Here is a 21,783-nt window from a genome sequence, read left to right on the forward strand (position 1 = left end):
GCACTCAATGCAGTTGATATGGATTGTAGCAGTTGTCATGGAGGATAAATATAACTGTACTTTGGCTTACATCATGTTGCCAGGCCACTCGCACGGAGTTTGTACTAAGGAGCCAGTGTCACGTAAATGCCCGAAAAGGGCTTGGAATGTTCTTTGATGTGGCTGCTGTCTGTGAGGGTAGTACTTTTTTTGGTATAGCCGTGCTGTCTCTTTACAGTTTCCATTTGCTTGGCCATACACACACAGCATCTCATCTTGTTCCTGACATGAATACCGGACCATTCTGCTGCTTACAGTGCGCTGTGTCAATCATTCAATCTGGAACACACAGCACTTGGTAAGAGGAACTTTCATTTGTTAGCGCCATCTACCATTGCAGTTTTCAGACACTTGTTACCACCATTTTCAGTGAGGAATCCATTCCTGCAGTTTGTTGGTTTTATTAATGTTCATCTTTTATATACTGGTCCATACTTTCCCTTTTCAATGTATATAGCATGACCAGTTTTTATTTACTTCAACTTCCAGCATAACATATCACAGCAAGCCTGAGAAACTTGTGCCCACATGTTGTCTCTTTTATGTCTGATTTGCAGAATGGAGACAGTCTTCTCGATAGTCAGAAAACTGGATGGAACCATTGATAATTCTCACAGTTGTTTGATTCTTTCCTTCTTATGTCATTGTTACTATTGACAATACATAGATATACATGGCAGTCATCACATTTTATTTATTTTTTCTGGGAGATCAAAGCACGTGTACACGTTGTTGTTGTTGTGGTCTTCAGTCCTGAGACTGGTTTGATGCAGCTCTCCATGCTACCCTATCCTCTGCAGGCTTCTTCATCTCTCAGTACCTACTGCAACCTACATACTTCTGAATCTGTTTAGTGTATTCGTGATGCCTCAGAACATGTCGTACCAACCGATCCCTTCTTCTAGTCAAGTTGTGCCACAAACGTCTCTTCTCCCCAATCCTATTCAATACCTCTTCATTAGTTATATGATCTACCCATCTAATCTTCAGCATTCTTCTGTAGTGTTGTTTATACTGACACATTCAATATTTGCTGTTCTGCGAAAATATTTTGCAGAAAGCTCTCTCTCTCTCTCTCTCTCTCTCTCTCTCTCTCTCTCTCTCTCTCTCTCTCATTATACTGTTCCATGGATCATTTTGCGGGATAGAGTGTCATGTTATGGAATGAGTCATTTTACATTCACATCAGAAATTAATTTGTGCGTATTGTCACCTTCTGTACAATTCCAATATTTTTATTTCTTACCCACCACATCTTACACACTACAGTGATAGTAATTCTTCTGTGAAAAAGGACTTCTCGAGGAGAAGCTTTCTCCATATGTTTTTAAATTTTACTTTGTTGTCTGTCAGACATATTGTATCTCTGGGTAAATGATCAAAAATTTTTGTCACAGCAGTGTGTACCCCTTTTTTTTGCTAAAGATAACCTTGATATGGAGAAATGAGTGTAATTTTTTTCTGGTATTGTAATGATGTATATCGTTGTTTCCTTTAAGCTGTAGTGGATTATCTACGACAAACTTTGTTAGGGAATAAATACACTGCAGAGTGATAGTTGGAATGCCCAACTCCTTAAACAGATGTCTAAAAGATGATCGTGAGTGAGCACCACATATTCTTAGAGCACATTTCTGTGCAATGAAGACTCTACCTTTAAGATGAGATACAACATAACATTATTCCTTACGACATTATTGGATGAAAATATGCAAGTTGTCAACTTGCTGATTTCTCGCTCCCAAGATTTACAATGATTCTAAGTGCAAATTTAGTTGAACTAAGTGGTTTCAGAATTTCGAAAATGTGCTTTATCAAGTTTAAATTCTCATTGATATAGACCGTGTGGATTTTCAAGTTTCCATCCTACTTATTATTTCCTCACCATGTGTTACACTTATCATTGTTGTAGTACCCCTAGACGTGCAAAACCGAATAGGTTGTCACTATGTAAAATTGAGAGTGAGAGCATTTGCAGAAAACTTAAAGATACTTTTAAGGGCTTTCTTTACCATTTCTTGTATTTCTCTGTATATGCTTGGTCTGATAACAGTACTAGTGTCATCTGCAAGTACTAGTTCTGCTTGTTCCATATTAGACGGAAGATTGTTTACATATGAGGAACAATAGTGGATCTAAGACTTTGCTTTGGGGGAACGCTATACATGATTCCTTCAGTGTCAGAATTACATCCCTGGACTGTGTTGGCTGACTTACTGATCCCAACTTCTGCATTCTTTTGGTTAGATATGACATAATCCATTCATTGGTTTGCTACACCATCAGTCCCATAAAACTTCAATTTATCTAGGAGAATACTGTGATTCACACAGTCAAATGCCTTAGACAGGTCACAGAAATTACCAGTTGGTGCTGTATTATTACTTAAGGTGTTAAAATCTGGTGAGTGAACATGTAAATGGCATTCTCAGTAGAGCAACGCTTCCGAAACCCAAGCTGTGATGGCGGGTTCGTGCTTGGCTACCACAGCATCCCAGCCTTTGCAGCATCTTTCCCGTTCTGTGCTGCATGTTTGTCCTCTAGCTATTCTTTTTCCCCTCTCTTGTGGAACATGTCTGGGATGTTTTTGGAAATGTTCTGCATTTTCAGTAACAGATTGCAGAACGGCCTCACTGTTTTTCGTATCGTTTTTCTTTCTTCGCTCCCCTTCTCCTATCCTTCCTCCGCTTCGGCGTTTGAGGTTCCTCTTTTTCTTCACCCTCCCTGTGCACTGCTGAAGGCTAACCCATGCATTTGACATGTAACAGGTGACTGTATTTCCCAGCCCTGTGTCGATAGGCAGGGTTCGCATGTACCCCCTGGTACTGGCCAGGCCCTGGGAAGGGTGATTGCCTGAGCTGCTACCTTTCCAAATTGCCAATTTGCCTGAGCTGCTACCTTTCCAAATTGCCGATTGGTCCCTCTGTCTGGTGTTCGGCAGGTGTGACCTGAGATGTGAGCAGTCACCTAAGGCAGGTCGCCCCCCCCTCCCCCCCCCTCCCCCCCCCTCCCCCCCCCTCATCGCGCCCTCTGAGGGGGCCCCCAGTTGGAAGGTGTGCACCATTGGAGGCTTTGGCTATCGTGGGGATTTTTTCACAATGAGCCGATCATCGTCTTCACAGTCAACGTCTATTAAACGTAAACGGAATGAGGCTAACGCTGCACCATGGTTTCTCATGGTTTTATATACTGAAGACGGTCATTCCTCCGCTATGATAAATCCGTAGGTGTTGATGCAGTTGCCAGCCCTATGAAATCCTGCTCTCATTTGCGCAATGGAATTTGCTTTTGGAGACAACTTCTGATTCTCAAGCACAACTACTGCTTGCAGCTTTGTTCCTCCATTGCTATCGTGTTCATGTTGAGGCTCCTCGAACACTGAATTCTTCCTGTGGTGTTATTTACACTAGGCTGCTTGATGGTCCGACCCAAGCAGAAATCCAAACATACCTCTCTGATCAGGGTGTCATTGCTTTCCACCAGGTCATGAAAAAGAGAATGCATCCTTAGTGTCCACACGCACTCTTTTTCTTGCTTTAAGTAGAGTGGTATTTCCATCAGAGATCAAAGCAGGCTATCACGTTATCACAGTCCGACCATACATTCCGAGCCCAGTATGCTGCTACCAGTGCCGTCATTATAACGACATGCGAATGTCTTGTCGACACCCAGCCAAATGTGTAACCTGTGGTAGCGGTGCTCACGAGGGCGATTGTCTTCCTCCTCCTACCCACTGGATGAATTGCAATGGTGGCCATACCGCTTCTTCCCAAGATTGTCCCATATATCTCCATGAACAGGCAGTCCAGGAAATCTGGTGAAGGAAAAAGTGCATTACTTGGTCACTCGCAAGTTGTGCCCTGTGGAATGTTTGTCCCCTTTTTATTGTCAGGTCAAAGCAAGGTTTGTGGTTTCAACATTTCCTCATAATTGAGAGAACCGACATTGAAAAGACTCCTCCACCTTGTAATTGGGATATATGAGACTGGTGTAATAACCTCACACTTTAAGAAGAATGTAACATTTCAAATTCTAAAGAAGAGCTTTTCTAATATTACCAAACCGTTATGTTAATAAGTGCACCTCCACAACTAAGTGTCTGACTGCTACTGAGAAGGGCATCTGACAGGATTATTTCATATATTTTTTTATCTGAACATAGAATAAATATTGGAAAAGTAATTAAGGTTCAGGATTTGCCAGTGACTTTATAGTTTCATCACAGTTGGCAGAGTCTTGGAAGATCAGTCATGGCGATTGTGGTGGTGGTGGTGGTGGTGGTGGTGGTGGTGGTATCATCTTGAAAACACATCAGAAGATGATAGTCAACAAATGTAAAAAAGCAGTGCAGCAGTGTAATCAAATAAGTCAGGTGGTCGTGTGGGGAAATAGATTAGGAGCTGAGTCTGAAGGCAGCAGATGGAAGTGGTGGAAGTAAAGAGTGCACGAGAGGTAGATAGGCACGATTAACCCTCGAGGTAAGCAAATGCATAGTTTAATTTAGTTTAGTTAAACAATGATAAAATAAACTTACTTTACATGAGCTGAACCATTGTTTAATTGAACTTTCTTTATATCACTCTGATGCTGCGTACTGGTGTTATTCCACAGTAATGACACACTCGAAGTGTTAAACAATGCAGTTGTGTCAGATCACAGCCAACAGCTTATTCGATTACTACTTATCTTGTGTACAACTGCCACATTGTGGGATTGTGTCACTAGCTCAGAATCTTTATCATTTTCTTCTTGCAGCAATCTTACTTTTTTTTTTCTTTCTCACAAAGTTTACTGTTTATTTTGTATTACTGCTGATCACTTGCACGTATGACAGCGCAACTTTGCACTGTGTTAGGTACAGGCTCACAGTTGTAAAGTGACAACAGAATCGTATGAGGCAATATTGTTTGCAGTTGGTGCACTTTGTACGTGGATGCACCCGCTTGACGGTTGAGACAAGCTTCAGTGAAAGAGAGATCTGTTAACATCAGATATAAATTTGAAAGATGGAATTGTCAATTTGCTTGTTGAGGGAAGTGTAGCGGGTTCAAATTTTAGAGGGAGACCAAGGCTTAAATACTGTGAGCAGGTTAAAGTGGAAGCAGGGCACAGTAGTTATGTAGAGGTGAAAAAACTTGCACAGGATAGACTAGTGTGGAAAACAGCATCAAGCAAGTCTTCTAACTGAAGGCTACAGCACCAGCAATTGGTACGGGACACCTCTAAAGAAATCACTGTTACTAACAGACTCTGAAGGAAGAAAACTACAAAAGAGAGGAACAGGAATGTCCTACTGTTCCATTACTAGTAGTTAGATGAACAGCACAAATTACTGTTAGTGGTTGCAGAATCAGTTCAGTTCAACTCTCCTGCTCCTAATAGCACAATTTAAGAAAATGAAGTCCTTTTATTTCTTCCTGTAATGAAAGTATATTGTCGTGGCTGAAAAGTAAGTGATCTCCTTCAAATACATCAAAATAATGGAAATCCAGGCTCACTGTCACACTCCGCACCCCTTCCAGACTCACCTCCGTAGTGCCACTGCCTGTCTGTGACAGTCAGCTGGGTCTCTGAGTCAGTTCTTCCCTACCCTCGGCTAATCTGCTCTTATCTATGTCTCTAATGACCATATTTTTGCAGGGTGTGAATCATTAATCTTTCTTTCCATATGGGGTGTAATGTGTTACGCAGAGTATCCTGCCCACACTCATCTTGCAGATTATAACTTGAGTACAATATTATTGTGCTAATGTACTGCTTATATGCCATATGAAACAGTCGTAGTCACTTGGCTTCTGCGTCATTACCGTAGTGAATTAGTTACATATGTACCTGATGCTTGAATTGTATTACTGAATGTGATGTTCTTTTCTTTTTTTTCAGATAAAGGAGGAAGAACAGTGGATCACCAGTAAGTATTTTTTATTAATTAGCAGTTTTAAGTTTGCAGTAATAACTAAAAATAAGTGTGCAGTTCATTCCAGAAGTTTGTTTAAACTGTGGAGAATTCTAACAAGGGAAACTCCTCGTCATATCCCCCTCAGATTTAGTGGTAAAATGGGCCAGTGGATAGCCCACCAAAAACTGAACAAAGACCAGGCATGAAAACAGGAAGAAGCTGTACTGAACTGTAAAAAAGAATCAAAATAGAAACAGTGAAAAGTCCAAGCCAAGATGTGCAGTATCAAGAACTATGAGGCTGTGATTATATGCTCATGGTTTTGGACTCACACACACACACACACACACACACACACACACACACACACACACACACAATTATGGACTTTCTGTCTGGTCATTGACGTGTCTGTTCTTCTTCTGTAGTCCTGAATATTGCGATACTATACATTAATTGTAGAATTGAGTCATGTTGTAAGAATACGTTACCGTTGCAAGTAAATGTAATGAACAGTGAAAGCAGGTGAGATGCTGCATAGACCTCTCACGAAATGAAAACAACAAATAAATGGGTGTGAACTACATTGTTTGTTACAACAAAGGAATTAGAGAGTCAAAACTTCCAAAACGGAATGCAAGAGTTGCAACATGTAGTGCTTGTATAGAACAAGTAGGAGGTACATATGTCTGGAGGCACCTTCCTTACATCTCACTGTTGCGAACAGAGAGTATACCACGACACAGACACAAATTTGAATACAGTGAACAGATATGTCAATGACCAGATGGACAGTCCATAATTTTGTGGGAAAAAAATGGGATATGAGAGAGATTTGAAGAGGGATCTCTCCCTTCACAATTCAACATCATGACCACGTAACCAGGATGCCATGGCTATCATAAATTACTTGATATTGCGTCTTGAGCTTGGACCATTCACTGTTTCTATTTTGCTTCTTTTTTCACAGTTCGGTACACCATCTTCCTGTTTACGCACTTGATCTGTGTTCAGTTTTTGATGGGTTATCCACGGGCCACCTCGCCACTAAATCTGAGGGGGGCCACGATGGAGAGTTTCCCTGATAAGTGCAATTAGTAATTTTATTTATTTATTTTCTCATATAGGGATGATCTTGCAAGGAAGCAAGATTTGTCATCATAATACAATGAAAATAAATTGCTCAAACTCTACATAGAAATGTACAGAATACATAAGTGTGCTGTTATGTGGATAGCACATGTGGTTGGCTGTGACCTTGATGAAGGAACCATCCTGGCATTTGCCTTCAGATGATTTGGGAAAGCCAAGGAAGCCTAATTCAGGATGGTTGGAAAGAGCAAACTCGTATCTTTCTGAATATGACTTGACAATTAAATTGCTTCATTTGGTCAGTCCCTGTTGTAGAACATTCTTAGATACACACAAAATGTCTTCCAGATAACTTATTTTATAAAACATAGTTTTGCACTTCACCACTGCACACACTAAGAACTGTTACCGGTAACTCCTGGACAACAAATGTGCTGCTGTGCTCTTTTCATCAACTCCAGAGATTTTTCAGAAAATTGGCGTGGAGGCTCATAGATGTGTAACTGTGCCTCATGTGTGTCTTCATGTCCTCCTCTCGACCCTTCTCATCTTCTGTGAAGTCACCCTCTCCAGAAGGTGAGGAGAACGACACTCGTCAAAAACTTTATCAAAAGGAGACGAGGGACACTTATCGAAACATTGTAGAATTTGAACACAGAGAATATTTTATCACACAGTATTACCGTTCTACAATAATATTTATTTTATATTTTGTTTCTATGGGCTATTGTTAAACAACTTTATACTGGACAGACAATCTGCAATTATTATGGAGAGCCAGCTGTCCAAAGACTGTACTTTCCAAGCATATGGGAAAATTTTTCATGTAAATTCGTATTTTTCAAATTGTCACGTATCTTTGAAGACACATCTTTGTACAGCTGGAAGCTTTCACTGTCCAGTTATAATCTGCCACAGTAGGCTAAAGTCAGCATTTTTTAAATTTCTACAACAGAACTTTGTGTCTTTGTGGTTCTTTATGGACCCAGTTGTAATCTAATTGTTAAAGACGAAAGCCTTTGCATTCCTACATTGCTGATATTCCGATCTCCTCTCTTCCAGTGTTGGAAGCAGAGGCACCGCAAAGTTCGAGTACCGGAGAGTCGCTATTGACTGAGAATGCCAGACTGGAGAACAAGGTGGCACAGCTCAGCAGGGAGAAGGAGGAGCTGCTGCGCAAGGTGGCCCACTACGAGGTACGTGAGTGAGTGGGGGAGACACAGTTTGTTAAAACCACAAAAAGACGACTGCTGCGCAAGAGAGATACGACACCACACACGGGCACCACATAAAATACCAATGTACAGGGTGTTTCAAAATGAATACACAGGTTGTAAGGGTTTGTAGCACATATTACATTCACCTTACAATTATAAATAATACACCAAATGAAAGAGAAACAGAAACAGTTTTTCTTACAATTATTTAGTGTGAACACCGATCACACATCGAGTCAGTAGGTGAATTGTTCCGAAACCTTAATCAATGTGTCAGAAGTAACTGTTGTGATAACACTATTTTTAAAGTCGGATAGATGGGCTGGTATCGGAGGCACATACACGTGATCGTGTGTGAACATGGAGGTCGTGCATAAAATGCTGTTTTATCCGGCCCCTTGTGCCCAATCCTCCAGTCGGATACGTCGTCGTTTAAGCAGTCGCCAGTGAGGCGGTGCACCATCTTGCTCCCAAATAAAGATGTGTTGTTCAGCTTCTTCCCATTGAAGCACGGGCCATAGCTGTAGCATATCAAGATAAGAAAACTGTTGTTACTCGCCGATCATTCAAAGCGCCGCCGCGCAATTACGTGCATCCTCTATGTGCGGTGCTGTCTGCCAGACATGCAGCAGCTGCGCCACCTAAGCGGCCAGCTGAGCAGCGGCCGCTAGACTGGGACTCAGCACTCATTCGAATGCTAACGTGTACACATGTCTTGCTTGTCAACTTACTCTGTGACGTATATGTGTTGTGTCATTCTGAAATATATTTGTTAAACTTGACGTTATAACAATTGGCGACGAGGTAGTGGATTTTTCCTTTTCACCATTGACCCACAGGGTTCCATGGCTACTGTCGAGCAACTATTGCAAAATCTCCTTGAACAGCAAACGGTTCTAACAGCGGCGATTCGCGATTACGTCGCGGCGTCAAATGCGGGGCGTTTCTCGTCGTTGGCTGTACCTCCTTTTCCTCCTTATGACGAGACGGCGGAAGACTGGTCTGATTATGAAAAACGTCTTCGACAGCACTTCTTGGCATTTCATGTAACGGACGAACAACCATGTAAGTCTCTGTTCCTTTCCTGGATTTCACCTCAAATGTATCAGTTGTTGTCGCAATTGGCTCCTTTGAAGGATCCTGCATCTTTTTCCTTTGCTGAAATGTGCTCACTTCTGTCTGTCTATTTTCAAAAGCAAACGCATGTGGTAGCCTCTCGTGTTGCCTTTTATCGTTGTCAAAAACAGCCACATCAATCCTATTGTGCTTGGGTTGCTGAACTTCACGGTCTCAGTCGAAAGTGTCAATTTGTTACTGACGTTCACAAAGAATTCTATGCCGATTCCATGGTACGGGATGCTATTATCCGGTCGGCGCCCGACAAAGAAGTTCGGCAACGTGCCCTTCAGTTGGCGAATCCGGCTCTAGATGAAGTTCTCTCCATTGCGCAGTCTTTTGAAATTTCTCGCGCCGCTGGGGCGCAAATAGAGGCGTGGGGTGATGTCAGGGAAATACAACCTCTGTGCGCTGTTGACGACGCGTGCGGCGCGTCCCCGCCGGCCGATGTGGCCGCAGTGTGCTCCCACGCGCAGCCTCGGCCTAGCCGTAAACAACCTGCTAAGAAACTGCAGCAAAACCCCCGGCAACTTCCTTCATGTCCGTGTTGTTTTACGAAACTTTCACGCAAGGATTGTCCCCAACGTTGGGCTGTGTGTTACAATTTCAAAAAGAAAGGTCATGTGTCTTCCGTTTGGAAATCTGACCGCATACATGATGTTCATGAACACGACGCTGATTCTGATTCTGTGTTGTCTGTCAATTGCACTTCTTCCCTTTCAGGGAAGTTATTCCTCACTGTCCAAATCCTTGGTCGAGATGTTCGCATGGAAGTGGATACCGGTTCTGCTGCCACTGTAATTAATTCTCAGACGTATCTTCAGTTGGGTTCTCCACTCCTGTCACCTGTCACTCGGCAATTACGGACGTACAATAAACAGAAGATTTCTCTCTTGGGACAGTTTAATGCTGAGGTATCTTACAAATCTGTCGTTCGCACTGTTCCCATATTTGTGGTCGACCAGAGCAACGCAGAAAATCTTTTTGGTTTCGATGCCTTTCGCGTTTTTGGGTTCTCCATAGATGACTCTGTCAATATTGTCTCTTATGCTATTCCTTATGCTCAACTGGATTCCTTGTCAATGACATTTTCGTCCCTTTTTTCTCCTGGGTTAGGCCGTGCAAATGACTTTGAAACTCATATCACGCTCAAACCCACTGCTCGGCCTAAGTTTTTCGGGCTCGGCCCATTCCTGTGGCCCTTCGTGATCGGGTAAAACGGGAGTTGGATCGTCTCACTACTTCAGGGGTATTGCTTCCTGTCACTTCCAATGAGTGGTCCTCTCCTGTCATTGTTGTTGCTAAGCCAAATGGTGATATTCGATCTCTGTGGCGATTTCAAAGCCACTGTAAATGCTCAGTGCCTCATCGACACTTACCCTATGCCCCGTCCTGAAGAACTGTTCACTAAACTTGCTGGAGGCCAGTATTTTTCTAAAATTGACCTGTCGGAAGCTTATCATCAACTTCCTCTCGACACTGCTTCCCGGCAGTTTCTGGTCCTTAACACGCCTTTCGGCCTCTATCAATACCAATGATTGCCATTCAGGGTTGCCAGCGCCCCTGCTCTCTTTCAGTGATTCTTGGAACAATTATTGCTCCCTGTCCCTGGGTGTATCAATTACATGGACGACATTGTTGTCACTGGCTCCACCACTGAAGAACATCTTCAAAATCTCCGCACACTTTTTCATGTCTTTCAGACTGCCGGTCTTAAGTGTAATCTTCAGAAATCACAATTTTTTCAGGCATCTATCGCGTACTTGGGGTTTCAACTCTCTCGGGATGGTATTCGTCCGCTTCAGCAAACTGTCGCTGCGATCGATGCCCTTCCTCGCCCTACATCTGTTAAGGAACTGCAGGCCTTCTTGGGGAAAATAGCATACTATCACGAGTTTTTACCGTCTGCGGCTTCGGTGGCTCAGCCATTGCATCGCCTGTTGCATAAAAACTTGCCTTTTCACTGGTCTGCGTCATGCGATGCGGCTTTCCAGGAATTGAAGACAATGCTGAAACAGGCCCCGTGCCTGGCTACTTATGGACCTGGCCAACATCTTGTTCTTGCCACAGATGCCTCTCAATACGGAGTCAGTGCAGCCCTTGCGCACCGTTTTTCTGACGGTTCGGAACAACCCATTGCTTATTCCTCCAAAACGCTCACAGATGCCCAACAAAAGTATTCTCAAATTGAAAAAGAAGCTTTGGCCATTATTTATGCTCTTCATAAGTTTGGTGTTTTTCTCTATGACTCAAAATTTCATCTTGTTACGGATCACAAACCACTTGTTTCCTTGTTTCATCCGTCAACGTCACTTCTCGACAAGGCTGCACACCGCCTCCAGTGTTGGGCTTTTTACTTGTCTCGTTTCAATTATAAGATTCATTTCCGGCCAACGGCTCAACATGCAAATGCTGATGCTCTGTCTTGCCTTCCCATGGGTCCTGATCAGGCATTCGATAGGGACGAACTTTTGTGTTTCCACCTGGATGTTGCCGAGCAGCGGGTTGTGGACGGGTTCTCCATCACTGGGGACAGGCTGGCGGCTGCTACGGGTTCTGACCCTACCCTCTCCCGGGTTTTACGCTGTATTCAGAAGGGTTGGCCAGATCGCCCATCCGCTAAGACTTCTGATCCGTTGCGGAACTACTACGCTTTGCGCTACCGCATCACGGCTAGGGATGGTGTTATCCTCCTTTCCACTGACGATGCTTCGCCGCGTGTTGTGGTACCTGCGTCTTTGCGTGCTTCGGTCTTGTGCCTCCTTCACCAAGGGCACTGGGGTGTGTCTCGCACAAAATCTCTGGCGCGCCGTCATGTGTACTGGCCTGGCATCGACTCTAAAATAGCACACATGGTCGTTGCCTGCAGCCTTTGTGCGTCACAGGCCGCTGCCCCGAAGTCGTCTTTGTCACCGTGGCCTTCGCCTGAGAAGCCCTAGGAGCGCATTCATGCTGACTTTGTGGGACCCTTTTTAGGTACTTATTGGCTCCTCGTAATTGACGCCTACTCTGACTTTTCTTTCATTGTCCGTTGCACGTCGCCTACCACCGCGGCAACCACCAGTGCTCTCGCCCGCATTTTTTCTTCGGAAGGTCTCCCCTCTACTCCTGTTACTGATAATGGTCCGCAATTTGCCTCTTCTGAATTTGCGGATTTTTGTGCTCGTCACGGCGTTATGCATGTCACGGCCCCACCGTTCCATCCACAATCCATTGGTGAGGCTGAACGACTGGTCCGCACATTTAAGGCTCAGATGCGGAAACTTCTGACTTCTTCTGCTGCTGATGATGCGCTTCTCCAGTTTCTGTCGTCTTACCGTTTCACCCCCATGGGCGACCACAGCCCGGCTGAGCTCTTACATGGCCGACAGCCCCGCACGCTACTTCATCTTCTGCGGCCTCCCACCTCACGGCCGTGGGTGCCTTTCCTTGGCCGGTTCACCGCCGACGACCTCGTCTGGGTACGGGGATATGGCAGGCGGCCAAAATGTAGCCCGGGCCGCATCTTAAGACACCGTGGCAGACGTCTGTATGAAATCCAGACGGACACGGGTGTTGCAGTGCGTCATTCGGACCAGCTTCGGCCTCGTGTGCCAGCAACGCCTGTTCCGAATGCTGCTACACCACTTTTGGCCCTACCTAACGCTTGGGATCTTGGCATCTCTCAATACTCACGATGCAGCCCTCTCACCGTCATCGCGATGCCAGCACAAGAACGGACGCCACCAGGAGACGTGCCCATGCAGGAACAGGATGACCATCCTCCTCCAACGGATGCTGACACATTGCTCATGTCTCCTACCATATCAACTGGACTTGCTGCAATGGGCAGATTGGTGCAGGGGGCCCCAACAGATTCGACCCCTACGTCTCCTGTCATCTCGACCCGTTATCATCGGGGACACTTCCGTCTGTACAGGAAGCCTCCTCCCTCGAGACTTTACGGCGAGTCAAACAGCGCCTATGGATGTTAGCCATCTCCAAGACATCTCCATCAAGACCAGTGCAACAATTTCAAAGGGGGGAAAAGTGTTGTGACTCGCCGATCATTCAAAGCACCGCCGTGCAATTACGCACGCCCCCTACATGCGGCGCTGTCTGCCAGCCATGCAGCAGCTGCGCCACCTAAGCGGTCAGCCGAGCAGTGGCCGCGAGACTGGGACTCAGCGCTCATTCGAATGCTAACGTGTACACATGTCTTGCTTGTCAACTTACTCTGTGACTTATATGTGTTGTGTCGTTCTGAAATATATTTGTTAAACTTGATGTTATAACAAAAACATCAGTTACAGTTGATTCACTGAAAAAAAAGAAAGGCTCATAAACTTTCCTCAGGGACATTTCTTGGGGCTAAGTGTGAAAGAATCACACTCGATCGACATTTTTTTTCAGTCACTCATTGTCATTCCATACTCTTCCCATTGTGCACAGGAATATAAACAAAACTGTTTGAGTTGCTCTTTCATTTGGTGTATTATTTACAATTGTAAGTTGAACGTAATAAATGCTACAATGCATTAAAACCAGTATGTTCATTTTGAGAAGCCCTGTAAATATTTGCACGCGATAATGATGACAAAATTATCGAAATGCATTGTGCTCTGCATGAAAAATCTTAACTGGTGCAGCATTTTATTATTTAAATCATGAATGACACAGTTGCAGTCTTCCAAAAAACACCAGTTGTGATTAATGGAATATAATTATCTGCACAATTACTCTGCGATTCACACTTAAGCTCTTACCAGACGTTTGTATAACCATTTTCAGACTTCCTCCAGTGTTCCATCTTGAACAGCATGTGGGGAAAATTAAAACCTAAATCTTTTCATACAAGATGTGATTTCTGTTATTTTTGACACACTGATATCATCTCCCTTTATAGGTGGGCTCAAGAAAATATGTTTGCTTTCGGAAGAGAAAGTTGAAAGGTTTCGGTGCAACAAAAAATGCCGTTGTTTTGATAACTGCCCCCTCAACTCGCTCATTGTATCTGTGACACTCTGTCCCATATTTCACTATAATGCCAAACGAGCTGCCCTTGTAAGGAGGCCACGGTGCACAGTAGTGCACCAAAAGAGGACACACACACTTGGTGTAAGTGGTCTGCATTTGTTGCATCATATAAAACGTTCTGCCAATAAAACAGTCTCTGGTTTCCCTTCCCCACAGCATTTTTTATGTGATTATTCTAATTATAAGTTATTCTTAATTATAATCTGTAGTGATTTAATTGCCTCAACAGCCTTTAGATTTGTTCTTTGTTGTGTAACTGATATTAACAAAATATTTTTATATTGATTGACTGTTCCTTTGGTTCTTGGTAGAATATTTTATACATTGTGAATGAAAACACACATGACACTGGCATAATACTCTACAATATTAACTATTGATTTCACGAACCGAGTCCGCAGCTCGTGGTCGTGCGGTAGCATTCTCGCTTCCTGCGCCCGGGTTTGATTCCCGGTGGGGTCAGGGATTTTGTCTGCCTCGTGATGACTGGGTGTTGTGTGATGTCCTTAGGTTAGTTAGGTTTAAGTAGTTCTAAGTTCTCGGGGACTGATGAACATAGATGTTAAGTCCCATAGCGCTCAGAGCCATTTGAGCCAATTTGATTTCACGAACCGGTTTTCGGCTGTTATCCTATCGTCAGATACAAAGATAAATATGTGGGGCAGTAAAATTTTTGTAGGATCAAAGATATTTTAAATTGGTGCAGATAGACTATCTCCACTTCCGAAGGTGAACATTGACAACGTTAGCTTTAGGAATAAATGGAGAGGAATTATTTCAGTGAGAATGCAATTTAAGATGATTTTACTTAGATAAAATATGTTCTATATTAACTAATGAAATGTATTATGTCACATCCATAGAGGAAGGAAGGCGAACTACCTTGGAATAATGGAAATTCATAAACGTATTTTTGTACCCCGCTTGGGGGGCGTCCTGTGGGTAAAGAACAGGAACAGGAAAAGGTACTAATCTCTCGGTACTGCAGATACAGTTAAGGCACCTTTACTAGTGGATAGCACTTGCAAACATATTACATAACTTGCAAGGTGGTGTGAAGTTGAAGCGAAGTGTCCTGGCTGGCTGCACCTGATGAAATGGGCTGAAGCAGTCGCAGAGCTCGTAGACCTTGACAGCACCGGCTAGAGGGTGCTGTAGTCAGTGTCTCTCATAGTGCCAACTTAGCAGAGTGGACCTATGTTGTGGCATCGTAGCTATCGATACCACGCATATGTCCATCTGCTTAAGATAAGTACTCAATGACTAGACACAGTTCCTGTACATGCCACTCCTAACTGCAAATAGAGTCCGCACAGATAATGTGGTCAGGAGATGTTCTGTCGGCTGGGCACACGTGGGCAGAATGGTAGTGGTGGGGTTTACTGGCAAGTGCTGTAGGGGAAATGTTGAGTGCTGGAGGGGAAGTGCCATTCTAAAGTGAAGCATGTCCCCCCCCCCCCCCCCCTTTTTTTTTGGTGCAAATTTTACACTTTGCCGTCCGCATGTCTCATACAAATTTATTCACTTGGTGCACAAGTACTTACAAAACTTGTTGACGTATGTAAGTTATTGCTACCTAAACAAAACACTAACAGAATGCAAACGATACTAAAGTGCTGTCGCCAGCCACTGTGCTGACGACACCACTGTGGTGTCGTCGGCCACTGAGCGATACTATGCACACGACACGACTGGTGTCGCCGGCCGTTGACCGCTATTCCGCTCAAGACACCACTGAGGTGTCGCCAGACGCCGGTGTGTTAAGTGGAGCCTCTCCATGCCCACAATTGCATGGTGATCATTCAGAAATATCTGCCACCACTGTTTCGGTTAGTATCTAAAAAGAATTCTGCTGCAAATTGCCTGGCTTGTTAACAGCATTTATAACTTTCAGAAAAGCATCATGAGTGACAAATTTTGTTGCCTTGTTAAAATTTGCTTCTTTTACCAAAGACAGTGGAGTTTACATGGTGTCACCTCACTAACATGTTGTGCAGACCAAACTATGAGAGAATTCTGAAATTGTGGTTTATTAGGAGAGGTACTGAGGAAATTTGGCAAATTGGATACATATGTTCATACATTTGTGGTTGTTTTGGATTAAAAAAGTGTTTTGTTTATAAAGTTGGAGTGCAAGATACTTACGGTGTTTCTTTACATATTTTCCAAACCACTTCTTCCCTCCTCGTTGGCATCAATTGACATAGAAAGAAATAATTTCACATATGCACTAGGCAATTTTTGCCATTCTGCTGTTTTTCAAAACAGCCAACACACGTATGACATATACTAAAAACTGACAATGACAGACGTAGTTATACATGAGACACCACAGTACCCCCATTCTCAAAAGCAGGTAGCACTTACATACATGCTCCACAAAATAACAACAGTACCATTAGACACAGACAGTTACAAAAGAAAAGAATTGAATACCATAATACAAATAGCTACAAGCAATGGATACAAAGGAAACTTAGTAACAAAGCTGAACAGTAAAATCAAGAAACAGGAAAGAACGAACACCCAGCTGTCATCAACAAAAGGACAGAGTATGGTACATAACGACATATGCAGAATATCTACAGAGACTGGACAGTGAACATTGGGTGCGGCACCTGTCATCATCGCAACAAAGTCATGAAAACCTGTCCGTTCTCCCATGTGCTGCGAGGCCACACACAGCTGTGACTCGTGCAGTGTTGGAACGTGGGGCCACACTCATTGAGATGATTGATTGATTATAATTGGACACCTCGCTGCCCAACTGAACGTCTGTGTGGCTAATGCTGATACGCTCGTCCACAAGTTGGGATACTCAAAGGTCTGTGCCAACTAGGTTCCTTGCTGCCGGACAGAAGACCATAAAGGCCAACGAAGTACCATTTGTGCGGAATTGCTTGCGCCTTACAGGGCTGATCGGGACAATTTTTTGTCGAATGTCGTCACATGTGGGTTTCATCATTTTGAATCAGAAACAAAACGGCACCACACGACCTCTCTTTCAAAGAAAAAGTTCAAAGCTGCATCCTCAGCTGGTAAAAACGTGACGACGGTTTTTGAGCCTCTGAAGGGGCTATTCTGTACGGTGTTCTCTCTTAGTGCAACAATCAACTTGAAAGTGTATTGTTACCCCCAGGAAATTGAAGAAACAATTTCATTGTGTTTGTTACCTTAAAAATGCAAACAGACTTCTCATTCTCCATGACAACACAAGACATCACACGTCTGCATACCCAGGAGGACTGTTCTTCCTTATCCACCCTACAGCCCAGATCCTGCATCTCAGACTTCAATCTGTTTGGCCCAATGAAGGATACACCCTACAGGAAGCAGTATATGGATGATGGGGAGGTTATTGATGCAGCAAGACATTGGCACAGATGTCAACCAGTAGAGTGGTACCATGTGGGCATACAGGCTCTCCCAGAAAGGCAGCGTAAGACCGTTGAATTGAAAGGACATTAAGTTGAAAAGTAGAAGTTTGTAGCCAAAAGAGTGGCGAATAAAATGGTGTACAGGAATCCTGAATAAAACTAACCTGCTTTGAGAAAAAGTGTGTTTCATTGCTTATTGAACACTCTGCTTATCTCCGGAACAATATTGCCTGATATGTCTCCAAGGAAGCAGAGCTGCTGGTTTATGTGCTTGCTGACCACACGGTGTCTCAGCTATGTGGTGGATGGTTGCGTTAACTCCTACCATTATATTTGTTTATGTTGTATTTGGAATTGAGCTAATGTGTATGATTCAGATTTTGAAATTAAAGTGCTGTAAGTTAGTTCTGGAATCAAAATTGAGACTTGATAGTTGCTACTTCTTGTGGTACTCAATGCTGTGTATATGGAGGATGATGATCAAGGAGAATGTGTCTTAGGTGTAGGCACATTTTTGAGAAACAAATATTTCAGTGACAATCTTTATTTAGATAGAGTGCAGCTTGTGTTGTGGTGAGGTTGTGAATGTGGAGGGAGATTTTGAAAACTTTAGATGTGCATTGATGTTAATATTATCTGACAAGGAGACCTTAAGGACTGGCCTGCTCCAATGTTATTCCTCTTTGTTATACTTGGTTACCCCCCCCCCCCCCCCCCTCCACCTCCTGCGGGCCTGGGGGTTAGAATAGGCCCGAGTTATTCCTGCCTGTTGTAAGAGCTGACTAAAAGGAGTCTCACACCTTTCGGCCATTATGTGGTGGTCCCCTGTGGGGGTGGACCGCCATTCAAAACTTTCCCGATGAGCGAGCCAATTGGGGAAGGGTCATGGTGCGTCATGTCCATCGTGCATTGAGATCTTAAACCCAATTTCTCTTTGTGGCATAACCATCCCGCTCATCCTTCATCTCTTGAGTGAGGATGACTTCATTGGTGCATTTTCTTCCACCCACTATGCAGTGTCGTTTTCTGCTCTGATGAGGACCACGGAATTCTTTGCACCTCATATCCAGCACAGTAACCAGTCCGTAGTGGTGGGACTGCCATGTACCCTGTTAGTTGTAGCCCCCTGACAATGCAGGGATCGCTCTGCTGATGCCTGTGCCGTTAACTCCCCATGTATGCCATGGAGTAGATGCCCATCTCCGTGGGACATTGGTACTCCTGGCAATGGCCATCCTGCCAAGTGGCCCTTACTGAGGCTGGGTGGTGCCCATGAGGAGGGCCCTTGGTTGGAGTGATTGCCATCAGGGCGGATGACACACCATGAAGCGTAGTAAGTCATCTCCTGCTGATGGTCCTCCGTCAGCAGTCTCTAAATGGCCAAAGTCTAACTTCAATGTTAATCATTTCCTTCCCTGGCCCCACCATGGGAGGAATGCCAGGCTAAGGATGGCAGTGAAGCTTATTCGCCCTGGTACGTCGTATGTACGAGAGTTGATAGGGGATCTTTCATGTCCATGAAGCTTCAGTTTTTTGTGGAGCATTTGGAGGACAAGTTTGGGGAGGTGGAGGACTTGTCCAAAATGCACTCTAGGTCATTCTTGATAAGAACAGCATCCACTGCCCAGTCACAGGCATTACTCGCTTGTGACAAGTTGGGGGATGTTTCTCTTACCACCACACCCCATAAGAGCTTAAATATGGTCCAGGATATTATATTCCACAGGTACTTTCTTTTGCAGTCAGACAACGAGCTGTGCGCCAATTTAGAGTGACGAGGTGTTCATTTCGTCCAGCGCATCCATCAGGGTCCAAGGGGTAATCAGGTTGCCACTGGTGCCTTCATCTTGGCCTTCGAGGGTGACACATTGCCCGAGAATGTCAAGGTGTTAGTCTACTGCTGTGACATCAATCCATATATCCCTCCCCCAGTGCGGTGCTTTAAGTGCTGGAAGTTCGTCCATATGTCTTCCCGCTGTACTTCCGGCGTCACATGTCGAGATTGTGGACCAGACTGCAGGATTTTACAGAAAGAGAGGAAAATCATGCAATATAAGACACTGGACCGACTGACCTACAGTGAGGCTAAGAGGAAATTTGAGCACCTACATCCTGTGGTTATGACCTCCTCTTGCACCACCGCTACGAGAACAGTTGTCGCCTCTTCAGTTCCTCGCATTCCTGTCACCTCTCAGAACCAGAAGACTACACCTGCCACCTTGATGCTGGGGGGGGGGGGGTGCAGCACTTCCCTCCCTGTTGCTCCCATGTTGCTCCCACAGCACTCACTTCGGAAGCAACACCCCACCAACCATCGGGGATATCATTCCCCACTTCTGAACCAGAGAAGCATAAGTCTTCTTCACTCCTCTCACTAGGAATGGGTCCCTTGGGTCACTCCCTTCCCAGGGTTCTGCTAGTGGGTAAGATGACACCTGCCAGTGGCTGAAGAGCCCAAAAGCAGCTGGTCGTGGGGCATCACGCTCCTCCTCAGCCCCGTAGACTGAATCAGTGAAGTCCTCCCAGCCGGGGAAACCCAAGGAGCAGCGAGAGAAATCCAAAAGGAAGGTACCCAAGACCAAGAGAATTGCAGTGGCACCCACACCACCACTACCTACAAGCTCATCGTCTGCAGATGAGGTGGAGACTCTGCCATTCGCTGAAGACCTAGATCTCACCGGACACTCAGACACAATGGATATAGACTGCTCAGGTAAAAAGTCGTTGGCAGCAGTTGACCATGGGGCGTAAACTGCCTCATTCAATATTCCATGCCTTCCCAGTCTCACGATGACATCATCCTCCAGTGGAATTGTGGCAGTTTTTTCCACTGCCTGGCTGAGCTACGGCAACTGTTAAGCTCAAGATCTGCTTTCCGCATTGCCCTCCAGGAAACCTGGTTCCTGGAAATACGGACCCCTGCCCCCCACAGCTATAAGGGATACTACAGGAACTGTAGCGACTATAATAGAGTGTCAGGTGGAGTTTGCATATATGTCCTAAACTCAGTTTGTAGTGAAACTGCGCCACCGTCCGGGGTGGCCTAGCAGTTCTACATGCCACGATCTGGAACCGCGCGACCGCTACGGTCACAGGTTCGAGTCCTGCCTTGGGCATGGATATGTGTGATGTCCTTAGGTTAGTTAGGTTTAAGTAGTTCTAAGTTCTAGGGGTCTGATGACCTTAGAAGTTAAGTCCCATAGTGCTCAGAACCATTTGAACCATTTGATTTTGAAACTGTGCCCCTTCAAACCCCTCTTGGAGCTGTGGCTTACAGAGTAAGGACGATGCAGGAAATAACTGTCTGCAATGTATATCTTCCTCCAGATGGTGGAGTATCCCTGAATGTATTAACTGCACTGATTGATCAACTCCCTAAACCTTTTGTACTTTCGGGAGATTTTAATGCCCATAACCTCTTATAGTGTGACACCGTGCCTACTGGCTGAGGCAGAGATGTTGAAACTTTACTGTCTCAGTTCGACCTCTGCCTCTTAAATACTGGGGCCGCCACACATTTCAGTGTGGCTCATGGTAGCTACTCGGCCGTTGATTTATCAGTTTACAACCCAGGACTTCCCCATCCATCCACTGGAGAGCACATGACGACCTGTGTGGTAGTGAGCACTTCCCCATCTTCATGTTACTATCCCGGTGTCAAGCCCATGGACGCCTTCCCAGATCGGCTTTAAATAAGGTGGACTGGGAAACTTTAACCTCTGCTGTCACCGTTGAATCTCCCCCACATGGTAACATCGATGTGATGGTTGAGCAGGTGACTATAACAGTCGTTTTTGTGGCAGAAAACATGATCCCTCGCTCTTTAGGGTGCCTCTGGTGAAAGGCAGTCCCTTAGTGGTCGTCGGAAGTCACTGAAGCAATTAAGGAGTTTTGCGAGTTCTACAGTGGCATAAGCAGCACCCTACCCTGGAGCACCTCACAGCCTTTAACACGCTCCATGCCCGTGTTCGCCAACTTACCAAACCACGGAAGCAGGAGTGTTGGGAGAGAGATGTCTCAACCATTG

General features: G+C 44.6%; 1 protein-coding gene across 1 annotated transcript in view; it reads left to right on the plus strand.

Annotated features, from left to right (window-relative positions):
• Nucleotides 1–315: 315 nt before the first annotated feature.
• The window catches only part of LOC124550893 (fibrous sheath CABYR-binding protein-like), a 114,195-nt gene continuing 92,727 nt past the window's right edge, over nt 316–21,783 (plus strand). The window contains exons 1-3 of the mRNA XM_047125669.1: nt 316–337; nt 5,923–5,950; nt 8,093–8,226. Of these exons, the coding sequence (XP_046981625.1) occupies nt 5,950; nt 8,093–8,226 (135 nt within the window). The 5' untranslated portion in view covers nt 316–337; nt 5,923–5,949. The remainder of the gene's footprint in view (nt 338–5,922; nt 5,951–8,092; nt 8,227–21,783) is intronic.

Source organism: Schistocerca americana, chromosome 9 (genome assembly GCF_021461395.2).
Source record: "Schistocerca americana isolate TAMUIC-IGC-003095 chromosome 9, iqSchAmer2.1, whole genome shotgun sequence".
NCBI classification, from domain to species: Eukaryota; Metazoa; Arthropoda; class Insecta; order Orthoptera; family Acrididae; genus Schistocerca; species Schistocerca americana.